The 16,662-nt window shown below is 46.2% G+C and overlaps 1 protein-coding gene across 1 annotated transcript in view; it reads left to right on the top strand.

Annotated features, from left to right (window-relative positions):
- Positions 1–16,662, top strand: part of CACNA2D4 (calcium voltage-gated channel auxiliary subunit alpha2delta 4) — a 112,124-nt gene that overhangs the window by 58,674 nt on the left and 36,788 nt on the right. The window contains exons 24-26 of the mRNA XM_046010644.1: positions 7,024–7,119; positions 9,216–9,343; positions 13,150–13,230. Coding sequence (XP_045866600.1) covers positions 7,024–7,119; positions 9,216–9,343; positions 13,150–13,230 — 305 coding nt within the window. The remainder of the gene's footprint in view (positions 1–7,023; positions 7,120–9,215; positions 9,344–13,149; positions 13,231–16,662) is intronic.

Here is a 16,662-nt window from a genome sequence, read left to right as displayed (position 1 = left end):
GGGCTCTCTGCTCAGCAGGGAGCCTGCTTCCTCCTCTCTCTCCCTGCCTGCCTCCCTGCCTACTTGTGATCTCTGTCAAATAAATAAAATTTTTTAAAAAAAGAAGAAGAAGAAGAAAAGAAGGCTTGGAGAATTAATATAAAATGTCATATCAGTAATATAATGCCCTATCAATAATATCAATGCAGAAAAGATATTTGAACAAATAGTAATATCCATGCATGTTTTAAAAAACTAATCAATGAAATTAAAATTGACCGGGGCGCCTGGCTGGCTCAGTCGGTAGAGCATGCAACTCTTGATCTCAGGGTTGTAAGTTTGAGCCCCACGTTGGGTGTAGAGATTACTTATAAATAAAAATCTTCAAAAAAAATTTGACCTAAGCCTGAAAGTCAACATCTGAATGGGGCTAGAGGCTCTCTCAGCTAAAGATAGGACTAAGACAGGCATTCCCATACCCCTACGACTGTTTAAAGGTCAGAAGGTATCAGTCAGGGCAGCCGGACAAGAGAATGCACCTGGAAGCAGTGAGAAGTGGAAAAGATGAAGTAAATTATCTCTGTTTAAGAACGTCATAAGATTATATATCTGGAAGCTCCAAAAGAATTTATAGGAAAACTACTATAAACAATAAGAGAATTTAGTGAAGTAACAGGATATAATATGAACATTCAAAAATTAAAATCCTTTATCTATGCAAACAAAAACTAGATTAAAAAATGTCTTGTGAAAATATTCAAGAGGACAAAAAATAAAATGTAATGAAACACCTAGGTATAAACAATAAAATATGTCCTAAAACTTACACAAGAAGAATTATAATATACTCCTGGAAGACACAAAAGTTGACTTGAACAAATGAGGAGATATTCAGTGTCTTGGGGTAGGAAGAACCAGCATCACAAAGACATTAATCCTCTGTAAGTTAATTTATAAGTTTAATATAATCCCAATAAAAATATCATCAGGATTTTTCTGGATCCAGATAAATGGATTATAACGTTTATTTGGAAGAATAGTCAAAAAATCTCTGAAAAAGAAAAGCAACAAAGGAAGTTTGGTCCTACCAACATATTAAAACATATGGCAAAAATCTCTATAATTTAGAAAGCATAGTATTATCACACGAATAGAAAGGCAGACAAGGGGACAGAATAGAAAATCCAGAAATTCTTCTAAATGCATATGGAAAGACATGTCAGACCAGGGGAAAATGGACTCTTCAGTACGTGGTTTTGAGAGCCATATGGAGAAATGATAAAATTGTATTATTTCCTTACACCATACAACTGGATAAAGTCCAAATGACTCAGAGATTTAAATGTAAAAAAAAAAAAAGTGATACCATATAAGTACTAAAAAAAAAAAAAAAAAAGAGCCAATTGCTCTAAAATCTAGGAATTAGGAAACCTTTCCCAATTATGACTCAAAATTCAGAAGAAATAAAAGAATGACTGACAAATTTAACAGCATAAAAATATTTATTTGGCAAAAATAAAAACATGAGCAAAGTGAAAACAGAAATGACAAACCAGAAAAATGTTTGCAACTTATATAACAAAGAAAAGCTTACTATCCCTACATTATCGAAGAACTTCAAAAATACAGAAGTAAAAAACCCAATCACTTTGAAGGAAAAAGGACCAGAAATGTGGACAGTTCAGAGAATACATACAAATAGTCCTTAAATACATGTCTAGTTCATAATAAAAGGAGTGCAAATTAAAACTGCACCAAGTTTTAAATTAAATTAAATTAAATTAAAACTGTCACTCATCAGATTGATAACATCTAAGTTTGTTGCCAGTCAGGCTGGCAAGGCTGTGGGGAATCAGGCTTGTGTGTATTGTCAGTGGGTATACAAAATGTTTCAAAGCCTATGGAGGACAGTTTGATAATATCTAATAAATTACATACCCATTTACACTCTGACTCAGCAATACCATTTCTAAGAATGTATCCTTAAGATATACTATGAAAAATAGGAAAAGTTACACACATCAGCTTTTTGTTAGAGCTCCATTTATAACAGTGAAAGATAGAAATAACCTAAATCCATCAGTAGGAGCCTCGTTAAATAAACCATGGTAGACCCACATTGTGGAATACTATGTAACTGTTAAAAAGGACAAATCTACATACTGCAGTGGAATGGTCTTACCAATGGAGAAAAGTATATATAATACCCCTACTATTTATTTAAAAAGAGGAGAAGCAAGTATATTTTCATAGTTACTTACACATATATGAACATAGATGCATGTATATGTATACATACGTGCACCTATATTTTTTAATGAAACAATAAACAAGAAAACAAAAAAAATTATTTTAGGCAGAATGAAAGAACAGGGATAGAGACAGAGATAGGCTTATGAATATGCTTTATTTTACATATTTGACTTTGGAACCATGTAAATGCTTTATATCATTATAAAACAAGATTAGATTTTTTAAATAAGCTCTAAAAATTTGAAGACAAATGAAACAAACATAGTTGTGTATCAAGTTCATGACATAACGATGTAAATTCTTTCAAGGGCCTTGAAAACACAGAACCATAAACAATAAATAAATAAAATCTTAAACGGTGTTCAATAACCACATTGCTAGAAACAATATTGGCACTATTATTCTCAAACTATATAGATGAATAGAACAAATAGTATTATGTTAATGTCATTAGGAGCCAACGTTTTCAGCAAATAAAAAAAGATGCAAATGTTTTAGATCAAAGAAATTAAGATGTGCTACTGAATATCAATTGGAAATATCAATGAATTTGTGATGTGTTTTCCCTGAAAGAACAAGAAGGATATCCTGGCCCTGTCCATGGAGAAGATCAACCTCAGTGAGCACCCCAGAGTTGGATTGTGGACTTTCAATGTGCATATTAAGAAGTCCTCATTAAAATGAGTCAGCAACCCTTGGAGAAATGACTGATTTCAGGACAGGGGCAGAACTGTAAAACATGAGCCGGGAGCATCTTGTCATATCCAGAAGAAGTTACTAAAGACTATCATGACATTGTGCTGGGGGACCCCAGAACCAACCTGAAGTGGCTTTCACTAGTCAAAGGGGGGACAATTAGAGTAACAAAAGTAATGACAACTTCAATGGATTAAAACATATTTAATGTGTTTAAATACTGTGTTCATAATGGTACTGAGGAGGGAAAAAAAGCTTTTTAGTCATCTTCAGAAAATGTTAAGAAACAAACTCATTATTCTAAAAACTGGTGAACAAACAGAGATTCAATTATTTATCCTGGCTCTCCTATACAAGTTTGCATCTCAGGATAGGAAATATTGATGAGGAGAAGTTTATCTTTATATGAGTATTTCAGATACAAGCAAAATAAGGAAGAAATTAAGGAATATCCCTAATTGGCCACCTCTAGTCAATCAGATAGTGTGTGCCTTGTGACCAAGAACACACCACCTATAATAACTCAAACCTCTATCAAGCCAGTAAGTCTAACTGCTAGCTTGTAAGAAATACAGGGGTCAAGAGAGCATGCTAATTTACGCCACAACATCATGATCGGCTAAACCCAGAATGCAGAAACACTATGGAACAAATGACCTATTTCAGCGAATAAATTGCAAGGGAAAGAGAAGGGACAGAGAGAGGAGAAAGAAAGGCTGAAAGTGAATAAAGATGACTGCTAATAGGTGTGGGTTCCTTCTGGGGATGATGAAAATGTTCTAAAATTGACTGGTGATGGCCACACAACTCTGTAAATATACTAAAAACCATTCAATTGTACATTTTAAATGGATGAACTGTATGGCGAGTAGATTATAGTTCAATAAATGTAAATTTCTATTTTCTAGATCTAGATAGATGAGAGAGAGAGGAAAGAAAAGAGGCACATGAACTTGTGGACCCTAGTCAGATTCTGATTCAAATAAGCTAAAAAAAAGATTCTGGATTCCTGGATTATCTGCTGCAACTAAGGAATGGAGGGGTGGGTTTGGTTGTGATAATGGCAAGAATAAAGGATTTTTTTAATTCCTTATATTTTAATGATAGAAATTAAAATATTCACCAATGAAATGATATCTGAGACTTGCTTCAAAATAATCTAGTTGAGAGGTTGGGGACGCTGTAGATGAAACAAGATTGGCATGGGCTGGTAATTGTTGCAGCTGACCAATGGGTACAGGAGTCTTATTAGACTATCTCTACTACTTTTGAATAAAGAATTGCATCAGAAGTGCCTGGGTGCTGCAGTTGGTTAAGTGTCCAACTCTTGGTTTTGGCTCAGGTGGTGATCTCATGGTTGTGAGATTGAGTCCTGCATCCAGTTCTGTGCTCAGTGCAGTTTGCTTAAGACTCTTCCGCTCGGGTGTCTGGGTAGCTCAGTGGGTTAAGCTGCTGCCTTCAGCTCAGGTCATGATCTCAGGGTCCTGGGATCAAGTCCCGCATCGGGCTTTCTGCTCAGCTTAGAGCCTGCTTCCCTTCCTCTCTCTCTGCCTGCCTCTCTTGTGATTTCTGTCAAATAAATAAACAAAATTAAAAAAAAAAAAAGACTCTCCCGCTCATTCTCAATCTCTCTCTCTCTCTCTCTCTCTCTCTCAGATAAATATTTTTTTTAGTTGCCTCAGAAAACTTTTTAGAGAAAGTCACTTGGGCACCAACTCCAGAAATTCTTGTTTCTACAATATCGGAGGGGGGGGCAGGCAGGCCCTGTCTGCATTTCCAGATCCGTTCCTCAATGGTTTTCCAGAATGTAGATCAAGTGCTTTAATCCAGCTCCAGGTGCCATCAGTTGAATGTCACATGGTACAGCCTTCTTCACAGAATCCCAGTAGAGAATCCCCAATACCCATACAGCTGAGCCTTGATTAAAAAAAAAAAAAAAATACTTCCCCTTGGCAATGCTTTGGGCATTGCCTACCTTCTACACTCACTAAAACCACTGATCTAGGTACTTTGAGAAATTGGGTAATAATCTGTAGCAAATTGGGCAAGGGGCAAGAATATTAATAAAGTTAGAAGTAATTAAATAAAAGCTACACATAACAAGCCCACAGCTGATGTCATATTCTATGATGAAAAGCTGAAAGTTCTTCCTCTAAGATCAGGAACAAAGTAAGGATGTCCATTCTCACCATTGTTATTCCACATAATAGTGGAAGTCCTAGTCACAGCAATTAAGCAAGAAAAAGAATAAAATGAAAAGGCAGCCTACAAAATGGGAGAAAGTATTTGCAAATCATATCTGATAAGAAGCTAATATGCAAAATATGTTAAAAACAAACAAACAAAAAAACAAAAAACCTCACAGAACTCAAGGGCAACAAAATGATCTGATTTTTTTAAAAGGACAGAGGAACTGAAAAGACATTTTTCCAGAGGAGACCTACAAATGCCCAACAGATGCATGAAAAAGTTCTCAGCATCAGTAATCATCAGGGAAACACAAACCAAAATCACAGCGAGGCATCACCTCACATGTTAGAATGTTACCCAAAGGACAAGAGACAGCAAGTATTGGTGAGGATGTGGAGCAAAGGTAAACCTGTGCACTGTTGGTGGGAATGTGAATTGGTGGTGCGGCCACTATGAACGATAGTTTGGAGCTTCCTCAAAAAGTTCAAAAGAGAACTACCATACGGTCCAACGATCTCACTTCTCATTACTTATCCACAGGAAATGAAACCATTATCTTAAAGAGATATTTACACACCTATGTTCACTGCAGCATGATTTACAATAGCCAAGATATGAAAACAACATGTCATCAATGGAGGAATGGACAAAGAGGATGTAACTTATATATATTATAAAGGATGTAATATATTACATATATATATGCAATGAAGTATTATTCAGCCACGAGGAAGGAAATCCTGCCGTTTCTGACAACCTAGATGAACCTGGACGGCATTATGCTAAGAGAGACAAGCCAGACAGAGAAGACAAACACTACATGGCATCACCTATATGTAGAATCTAGAAAAGAAGAAAATTTAGAAAGTCAAACTCATAGAAACAGAGAGAGAAGAGTGATTGCTGTGGAAAGACAGGTCAGCACAGTCTTTCAGCTACAAGAGGAAGAAGACCTGAGGGTCTAATAAAACATGGTGACTGTAATTGATAACATTGTATTATATATTTATATAATATATATATATAATATATTGTATTATATAATTGAAATTAGCTGTGAGTAGAACTTAAATATCCTCAACCTCCAAAAAGAGATAGATACCTCAATATAATGATGTGTTATTTAACTAGATGGGAGGAACCCTTTCACAGTATACACATATATCAAATAATCATAATGAACACTTAAAAATCTTACAATTTTATGTCAATTTTATCTCAAAAAACCTCAAGTCTTTAAAAGAAGAAGAAGAAGAAGTGATGATGCCCACACCGGTGCCATCATCGTGGAAATATGGCTTTGGGACCATGAGAAATATTAATTACACTCCAGCTAGCTAATGGATTTTCTTTCTCCAATACTGCTGGCAAGGTTATAAAGTCCACCGGGTTCACATGGGTGGGTGAAGACCGTGCCTGCTCCTCCTCCTTTTCCATTTTAATAATAAGTTAAACACGTGAAAACGGTTTTAAAACCGTGATGTGTCCTGTGTCAGTCATAAGAAGTTCCCATTCCGAGGTCACAAACAACATCTTTTTTCCTGAATTCCTCCTGTCTTTCAGAGCCAACTCCCCTAAAACCTGCATGGACAAATTAGGAGCCCCCCCCCCAAAAAAAAGGCAGAAAGGCAGAGGCCCAGGGAAACCCATTAACAAGGGGAGGGGCTGCCCAGGGGAGCCGGGTCTACCAGATATAACAAAAGGATGCTCACAGCGGATGGCAGTGTGTGTGTGTCTGTGTGTGTGTTTGTAACCCTCTGAGCATCCATTCTGCCTGCCCCCTGCCCCCTACCCCAGGAAGGTCAAGCCAGGCACTAGCAGAGACGTGCAGGTCTTCCCCGCCTCCCGGTGCCCCCTTTCCTAGACCTGTTGCCTGGTAATGACATTCGCTCTTCCGCCTCACAGTGAGTCCGAGCAAGTGGTGGACATGGCCTTCCTGGGCACCCGCGCCGGCCTCCTCAGAAGCACCTTGTTTGTGGGCTCCGAGAAGGTCTCCGACAAGTGAGTCATGCGGGGCAACCCCGGGAGAGGGATCCCTCCAGGGTGTTCCTGCGGCATGAAGGCAGGCAGACTCTCAGAGGCCAGAAGCACACGGAAGGTGGAAGGTGGTGGTTTGTAGATTGGGAGTCAGAAGAGTAACCCTTCCACCAGGATTAGATGCATCCTGGAGTTGTCCCCAGGAGAGGAGGGACAGTGGCCCAGTCAGGCAAGAAAGTGGCTGGGGACACTGATGTTGGAAGTTAATCACTTCCACAAGAGGAAACCCAGAAGTTGTTTTCCCCCTTGGGACAGTCTGTATGTGACAAGCAAAATCATCTGGCTGTGTCCCCTCCTTTATTAACAACTTACATATCCCCTAAGCCAGCAATTCTCAACTGGGGGTGATTTTCCCCCAACCCCACCCCAGGGACATTTGTCAATGTGTGCAGACATTTTTTGTTGTCACAGCTCGGGGATGGGGGTTTGCCATGAGCATCTAGTGGGCCGACACCAGGGATGGTGTTAAACACCCTCACAACCGTTGTGTGGCCCAAAATGTCAATAGCATTGAAGCTGAGAGAACCTGCTCCCAGCAAAGCCTGGATTCTGGGAGACCAGCTGGCCGGGTGTCCTCCCCACCAAGTACTGCAGCAAAGGGAGGACAGGAGCCAGAGAAGGAGGCCAGGTGAGGGTTGGGAGAGCAGAGCAACCTGCCGCTCGAAAACCAGGAGACTCAAATGGGCAGAAGTCAGCAGGTCTTTGGAAGAGAATGGCCAAGGGAGCACCCTGTGGTCCTTGCCTCTCACCCACTCCCTGCTCCTCTCACTGAATCCAAGCACACCCAGCCATCTACGAGCTTCTTCCAGGACTCTGACAGATCCACACTTGCTAAAAAGCTAAGGCGTTCTAGGAGAACAAATCAAGTTGCTTTACCCTCTGCCCATATCCCCTTACTCCCAGAGAGGTGAACAGAAGAGAGCCCTCTGCCTCTCTAACCCTTACCATGGTCCAGTTAGAGACATAGCAAATGACTCAGTGGACCAAATCTAGTGGGTAAATTTTAGATTCAAAGGCCTTGAACAACATGGGGAACTGACCTCCCCACAGTCACTACCCAGCTGGCCCCCGACTCATACCTCCTCCTCCCCTTAAATTTCCACTCCCACTCAGAAAATTGCATACCCATGTCATTGTCTGGTCAAAGTTGTACAGGGTGAACCACACCAGGCAGTATGAAGGGGGTAAGGCGTCCTCGGCCATCCCCTGCACCCTCTGAAAGGCTTCGAAGAATGGAAGAGAAAAATCTTAATACAAAGAGACCCTCCTGGGTCACAAAAGCAGCCACCATGAATGGCCAAACAGGGGCCACCAACTCCAGAGGGCTCCCTTCACCTAGACCATGGCATGACTGGCGAGCTCAGGCAACAAGGCAGGTAGCTTCTGGAATACATAAGAGGACCACTCTTAAAATCAAACTTCAATTAACTACCTTGTGGGTTATCCACAGTGTCTTTTTTTAATCCACGAACCAGCTTCTCCCTGCCTCCCACTCTGCTTCTGGACCAGCACTCCCTTCTGCTGGCTGCTGTGTGTTCAGGGAATGCAAAACCATAATTAGCAAGGTAAAGCTGCTCAAGAAAAAGATAACTCATCATACATTCTAAACCCTAGAGGCAATGACTTTTGAAGTAACCATTTTGGGGGAATTTATGCCCTTCTATTAGTGCAGTGATAGAATTCACCATGCAATTTCCCCATTCAGACATGCCAATTAGCCAGACAAAAAGAAATTAGGGTATACCCAAAAGAAACAAAACCCTGCAGGCAAAGGAGTTTTCGTTTAACCAAAAAAGTCCCCTTTCACAATGCAGGCGCTCTACCTCTTCTAACATGCCATCAGGTGCAACAACATTTGGTTCTGGAAAAGGCAGGAATTGCTGGGGAACATCGTCTGGGGTAAAATCAGTCCCGCGGTCAATATTTTCTACCTGCAACTCTGCTAAAGCAGAGATGAATCTCTCTTTTGGCCCAGCCAGGATGACCCTGTGTGGAAAAAAGAGAAGGGGACAAGCATGTTCCCAGATCTGTGGGGAGGTACCAAATCTTTGTCTTTGCAGAAAGTTCTTGACTCCTGAGGATGAGGCCAGTGTGTTCACTTTGGACGGCTTCCCCCTGTGGTACCGCCAGGCCGCCGAGCAGCCTGCGGGCAGCTTTGTCTTCAATCTCCGATCCGCAGAGGGAGCAGGTAAGCCGTAGCCCTGTGCTCCTGGACCCAGCTGGGACTAGGGCTTGCCTCCTCCCGCTGCTCTTGGTGGGAAACAGAAGCAGATATGGAACAGAATGTCAACGCCTCTGGGTTCCTTCCCAGCCCTCCCTCCTGACACATGTTAGCGCCTTGAGAAAGCTTGCTCATGTTTTACCACACTATTGATCTCTGCCCTGAATATAGGACAGATCATTTTATCCCCTAGCCAGCAACCAAAGTTAAAAATCCAGCATGGCACAAAGGAAAGAGATTTGCCCCAAAAGTCAAAAAGAGCTGGATTCTAGCCCAGATTCCAAGTGGGAGCATATTGGAAGAGTTGATCTTTAAGATTTTTCTGTTTCTAAACATCTGAGTATCTTCGAAAGCTCCTCAGATGAAAGTAACAGACTTCATTCCATCAGGGGACCACTGTACTTACCAGGTTCACTGCCCCATCGCACTTCTTCCCAGAAAAAGCTACCTGGTCTCCACTCCCTTATGGTCTCCCAGGAGCTGCAATATTGAGCCCCGCATCTTCTCCTCAGGACCTCCCATAATAAAGGATGCTCGCTGGCTGGCAGGCCACAGGCGTGGGGGAGGAGGGCTTGAGTGGGGAGGAAGCAGGGCAGCCAAGTTTGGACCAAGCCACAAAATCCCTACTAGTCCAAGGCTCAGGAAGGGTTTCTGAGCTGTCGGCACCCAACTCCAAGCCCCAGCCCCCACTCTGAAAAACAGCCCCCATAAAGAAAAATTAAGTGACTCTAACAGAGTACAAGAAAATTGAGAAATGTTTAGAACAGAAAGGGACTTGGAAGATACATAGCTTCACCCTCTTAATTTACACTTGAAGAGACTACGGCCCAGAGAGGTGGAGGGACACATCCCAGGGCCTAAGAGTTTGTAACAAAACAGGCCGTCCACTGGGGGGAACTGACCCCAGAACAGTGGATTAAGAGAGCCTAGGAATATCTGTGCCCAGGACAGAGTGAGCAGAGGTGGTGGGGGGGGAGGGAGGAGAGGGAGAGGAAGAGGACAAGGAGGAGAGGGGAAGAGAGGAAAGAGGGGGAAGAAGAGGAGGAAGAGGAGTGGGGGATGGGGGGAGAAGGAGGAGAAGGAAGGGAGGGGGAAAGTGGACTCCCAGCTGGGAGTCAAGTGGAATGGAGTGTACTTCCCCTACGAGATGCCCTTCCTCCCAAACCCTCCAACCACCACTTTCACCAAAACCATCCTCCAACTTCCTGATGGAGAAGTGCCCTAAACTGACAGCTGGAGGAGATCCGGACTCCCAGGGGCTTTTCCTGGGGCAGCAGGCAGCAAGGAGGAGGGCCCCCTCTATGCCCTCTTGATGCCTTCTTCACTTTGTGCCTAAGCCCACATCTCCATCCTATGCCTGTTCCCCCCACCAAATCCATCGCTAATATGTTTTACAAAACGTTCCAGAGCCTACAACTCACATAATCTCCACAACCCTGTAAGTGTTGTTATTATTTCTCTTCTTACACAGGAAAAGTCTGAGGCTCGGAGAGGTTCTGTGACTTGCCCAGGAACACATAGCTATGGGACCACAGAGCCAGGCCAAACCCAAGTTCTGCCCACCAAAGCCCAGGCTCTTTTCCTGCCCTAAGTATGAGGCAGGAAGGGGAAGAGGAAGTGAGTGCTGTTTGTCCCAGTGAAAGCCCACAAAGAAGCCTTCCAAAGCCAAGGTGATGGGCTCCTCACCACATAGTCCCCCAGAGCCAGAAAGTGGCAGCTCTTTCTTCATGTCACCTTCTAGAGTGGCATCAAGGGCTCCCCCAGGAGGGCTCCCACCTACAGGGTCCTGGGGTTGTTCTCTGGGGTATAGCCCCGTCCCCTGCCCCCAGCCCATGGTGAGGGCTCCCTCCTACCTGCATTGTCACTGGGCCCATGCCTGAAGGCTGCTGGGGTTGCTTTTTGTGGCGGTGAGGTAGGAGGGCGGTGGGTGGGGAACTAAGCCGCAAGGAGAAGAGAGGGAAGCTGGCAACCCAAAAGGGGGGACGGTCGAGTAGAGAGGCAGGCGCTTGCTCTCTTTTCACACCCTCGCCTGCTGCTTTAGCTCCTGCCTGTGCCTGAAGACACGTGGGCACCTCTGCACACTCCCCTTCTCCCCCAAGGAAGGAAACAACAGCAGCTTCATTTTAATGGGGGGCGGGCACCCGGAAGAGTCAGAGGAGCCGCCTCCAGGGTGAATGGAGGCTTCCCTCCGCCTCTCCAGGCTGACTCTGTTGCCTTTTGCCTGGGGCCTGGTGGGCTAAGTCCTGCCCACGTGGAACTGTCTTTTGCAACCAGAGCCTGAGAAATCTGCCAGCACGGAGCCCAGGTGCCTCAGGCCTGTCCCTCCTGCCTCCAGACATTTCTAGAAGCAAGGGGAGGAAGCTGACTTCTGTGTTTATTGAGGCTTTATCATGGCAGATTCCTAGAATCAAGGATAATACTCCATATTGTAAGTTTCTAGAATCAGAGTAATTATGGATTTCTGTGAGATATTGGATTATAGCAAGGTATGACGAATGATCTTAGCAAAATAGATACGAGAAAGCATAATTTAAGTTCCATGACAACAGACGATCTCCACATAAGCTTCTCATGACCTATTTGTTTCAAGCAACATTTGATATAAAGAACAAGACAGTACTTGATAAAAATTTTGCCCCTTTGTTGAGAATTTTAGTTATAGAACTTGGCCTGTAGACAAGAATGCTTTGAAAAGGGGTACCTGGGGGGCTCAGCCGGTTAAGCATCTGCCTTTGGCTCAGGTCATGATTCCAGGGTCCTGGGATGGAGTCCTGCATCGAGACTCAGCAGGGAGCTTCTCTCTCCCTCTGCCCCTCCCTTCCCCCTTGTGCCCCAACCCCCTGCAAATAAATAAATAAAAATAAAATTTTAAAAACAACAAAAAGAATGCTTTGAAAAGTGAAGCCATGTCCCTGGACTGATAAAGATTAAAAAGCCCAAGGTCACACACTAGCCCAGACCACCGCTGAGCCAGATATCTCTGTTTTCATGTCGAGCCAACATAGCCACCTAAGTTCTGTCCCTATGGTGGCCTGATTCTCCTAAAAGAGGGGATGCAGAGCAGCTCAAAGCAAGCTCCTTGCCCTTGAAGTGGCTGGCAGTGTCCCAGAAGGGCAGTCACCATCTGTAACACCAGTGAAAGGCACGGCTTGAGAACAGGGTGGTGGTGGCAGGCCGGCCCCCAGCGACCAGGATGTACGGAGTGCCCCACCAGACTTCTGTGTCTGCGCAGCCTTGGCCCCGGGCCTCCAGGGAGACTGTCAGTATCACCCTGACTCATGTGACTGATGAAGGACAGCCCAGGATCAGCCACCACGAGTCCTGGAATGCAGCCTATCCTTCGGCTAGGAAGAATCATTTGACCCAACGCGAATCTTCCGGATGGAACATGCGCGGAGAGGATGGGTCACAGCAGGGTCCCTGAGCTCAACGGAAGCAGACAGTTGCTGCCCCAAGACAGTGCGAACCCACAGTGTTCAAGAGACATGGCATTGTCCAGGCCTCTGGGGGCCCTAATGTATTTATCTGGCAGGTTCAGGTCTGCATGGGGAGGGGGCAGTACCTGACACACGGAGAAGATCCGCAAAGACCAGTGGGGGACAGTTGCAGATCCACCGCAGCAGGGGTGACGCCAACACCACCCCCCCCCCACTTATTCAAGAAATGTCCTCTCCAGGGATTCACAGTGTGCTCTCAGCTTCCCCACCCACTAACCAACCCCTGGCTCTTCCCCGGGCACTGAGAAAGTGACTTGGCAATTTTTGTTTCCCCAGAAAGTACAGGCCAGCCCATGGTAGTGACAGCCAGCACAGCTGTGGCCGTGACCGTGGACAAGAAGACAGCCATCACTGCAGGTAGGAGCTGCTCTCTGCACCACGGCAGTCAGGAGCGTTGTGAGTCAAGGTCAGGAATAAGACACACATAAAAATAGCAGGAGGACCCTGCCTGTGGCTGGCAAGGGTCACAGCCCTCCAGCCAGAGGTTTTTCCCAGCTGAATCGTGTGACTGCGGGAGAAAGGAGCCTTCCCAAGCCATGTCGTTTATAAAACCGTAAGTCCTGAGATCCAAAAGAATTTATGAAGTCAGTCAGATGAAGCTCAGACAGCTTAAGAGATTTGCTCCAGGTCACCCGGAACAGAGACTACAACCAGGACCTCTGCTTCCCTCTCCCGTCACCCCAGATGTAGAACGCCACAGTGCACATAGCCGGCCCGGTGACTCAGACCGTAAGGATGAGCTGGGGACGTGTGTTCAGTGTGTGCCAGGCACCACAGAGACCACATCCTGTGCTCACCTCATCTGGCCCTCAGGGAGAAATGGGTACTTTGGGTTCTGTTTTACAGATAAGGAAACCGAGACAAAAATTCTTTGCCCAAAGTCACACAGCTAATAATGAATGAAGCTAGAATTTGAGCTCAGGTGGCCTTTCTTTAAGATCCAGCTTCCTAACCCGTGTTGCCATTGGCCTCAAACGTGATGAGAGCGCCCAGTGACCCTCCCAAGCTGCCCAGACTCGGTGGTTTCTCAGTGCCTAAAGAGTTCTTTGCGCCCAGGCCTCCTCACCGGAGTACAGTCAGGCCTGCCTGGTGAAGTCCTCCTTAGCCGGGCTTCAGTCCCCGTGTCTCGGCCCCAGCTGCGTTCTGCAAAGCTGTGCAGTTCAGTGGGCACTCATGCATCGGCAATCACGGGTCCCGTTCTGCTTCCCTGGGGGCCCTGAGCCGCATGGAAGGGTTCTCCAGCTGGGGGGCGGGGGTGAGCCTTGTCCCCTCAGGCTGGGTTCAAGGCAAAGGAAGTAGGAGGAGCAGGCTGTGGTCCAGCCGAGATCCTCCAACCCTGACTTTCCACCAGAGAAAACACCTGCTCCACGGGCGCCTTCAGGAGGCACTGCTCCAGCATTCAGGAGGGGACTTGTGCCATCTCAGCTGCCTTTTTAAACTCAGGCCACAGTGGGCTAACTCCAGACTCATTGCTAGGCCAAAACTGGACCCAAACTTGTCTCCCTCGAGCCTGTTCGCCAGTCCCATCCGAGTGTCCCTGTCCTGCTCCCTCCGTGCTGTGGACCCTCTCAGCAACCCCTCCCGCCCCCATACCCAGCATACTTGAGAGTCTAGGAACCAGAGGGGACTCGGGGTCAGGCACTGGCTGCACTCTCCGGCACTCTCCAATTATTTGATATCATTTTTAACTCAGAGCTGAATTAGAGCCTCCAGGGGTTGCCATAGAAACCGTGTCCTGGTGCCTCTGGTTTAACTCACTGCAGACAATGGCTCTGAGGCTCTGGGGTGTGTGGATACGATAGGAAAAGAGTGAGGTACTAGAGGCCTTATGCTTCAGCTTCTGTGTGTGTAGAAGGGGAAGGCGGGGTGTGTCCTTTTGTAATTTCCCCTCCGTGGACTATGGCTTAACCTCCTTGATACTGGAGCCAGACGGGCCTATATCTCAAAGCAAGAGAGGTGGCTGGTGTGCTGTCCTGTCAGTTTCATCCCTTGGAAGCCGGTGGCACTGTGTGCGTAGAGGGCTTCTGGACTGGGCGAGCACTGGCGGCTGAAAAGCGAGCTGCAGGGGTGAGGTTGTGCACTGAGCAAGGGGAGAAGGCAGGAGAAGGGCGCTCAGCCCAGCTACAGGGGCCAGCCACATGCCAGATGTGTGTGTCATGCTACAGGTTCCTCCAGGAGGGCAGCTGAATGGGGAGGGGTCCTTTTAAGCTCTAAGCAGGTGATTTACCAACAGTTTATGCAGAATTTCTAGGACTCTAACTTCTTGACCAGGATCCGTTTTCAATTTCCCATACCCTGCAGACCTAGTGGGGAGTACTGCCCAGCATAATGACGGTGGCATCATAACCTGCAAGTGTGTTCCTCTAGTATGTGGCGTGCAATACACTTGTGCCCCTGTCCCAAGACCTTCAGTGCAGAGCCTGCTCTCTGGGGGTCCACAAGTCCACAAGGAGACCCTCTGAGGGTCTCAGGGTCTGCCTCCTTGCGATTGGACCTGGACATCCACACTCAGAACACTGACGTGTACAACACACCTATGCTTTACCCAGGTCTATGCCGGGCTGCTGAGGGACCCTGGCCCCTGCTTCTGCAATGGGCCTGGGGAAGACTCTTAGGTCTGCTATGCCTGTTAGGGCGGCACCCCACAGGTTCTCACAGTCTCTGAAAGGTAAAGCAGCCCAGCTCTCCTAGGAGTCCAGCTGAACCCCAGGAAAGGGACGTGGAGGGCCCACTTCTCCCTAAGGCTTGCTCCTGCCTCACTGGGATGTCATCCAGAGGAAAGCGCCTAGGAAGGAGAAAATTCCTTCTTGGTCTCTGAAAGCTAATGAACCATAGAGCCCGGGCGCAGTCAGCCAGAGGCCAGTCCAGGCCTGGAAGTGAGTCACCCTGGCTTGGGGCAGGCAAACAACCACCCAGACCTTGTTCTCTGACCCATCTCCTCTCTTGGCCTCCCCAGCCCCGGCCCTCCAATTCATAATTCTGAGACCCCACCTGCTGAGCCTTGCAAGGATCATATCTGTCAGTGCAGAAGGTCATTTTCCTGTCCCTGAAGCTAGTCTTAAAGGTGCAAGAGGAATGTAAGCGAAATAGGGTTTCTCCTTCACGTTAGCAACACCCCCGATCTCACCAAGGCTAATGAAACGGCATCAACAGCTTCTAGGGAGCCTTCCCCAGCCTCCCCTTACACAGCAGGTCCTCTGGGCAAACGCACGCCTTCCTGCCACAACGGCTGCTCTGTCGATGACCAGGGCAGATTGGCTCGAGCCAGAGCAGTGACAGATCTCTAGCCCTCCTTCACTCCCCAGTGCTGCATGGTGGAAGCAGCCTGAGGCTCACAAATTCAGAGCGCCAGGCCAGCCCACAGGCCACCTGCCTCACTCAGCTACAGACCCCGTTCTGATCCAGAGCTCCGCATGGACACCTCTCCTGGTGCTGCCCCCAGGCGAGGCCTCAGGCAGGAGTTTCCCATCTTTCTTATGGAGCTCTGGACATTAGGGTGAGGTCCTGCAGTGCTTCTTGCCGCTGCCTGGGGAGACAAGGGGGCAGGAAGACCCTCTCCCAGTGCCCGCATGCCCTCCCCACCCAAGGAAACCAGGAGGTACATAGGAAAATACAGTCTTTATTGTTCTTCTGAAACAACGAACCAGAAATATAATTTTGCCTTTAAAAATCTTCTGTCTCAAGCTGAAGATACCACCACTGACAATACCCACCCCTCCCCTCCTTTTCCTTTAGAAAATTCCTAGATCCGGTATCAGCTGGAAAGCCAAAAGAAGGAAGACTATGCCC

The sequence above is a fragment of the Meles meles genome, chromosome 7 (assembly GCF_922984935.1).
Source record: "Meles meles chromosome 7, mMelMel3.1 paternal haplotype, whole genome shotgun sequence".
In the NCBI taxonomy this organism is placed as follows: domain Eukaryota; kingdom Metazoa; phylum Chordata; class Mammalia; order Carnivora; family Mustelidae; genus Meles; species Meles meles.
The sequence above is the reverse complement of the archived record's forward strand: the minus strand, read 5'-3'. Positions and strand labels throughout refer to the sequence as shown.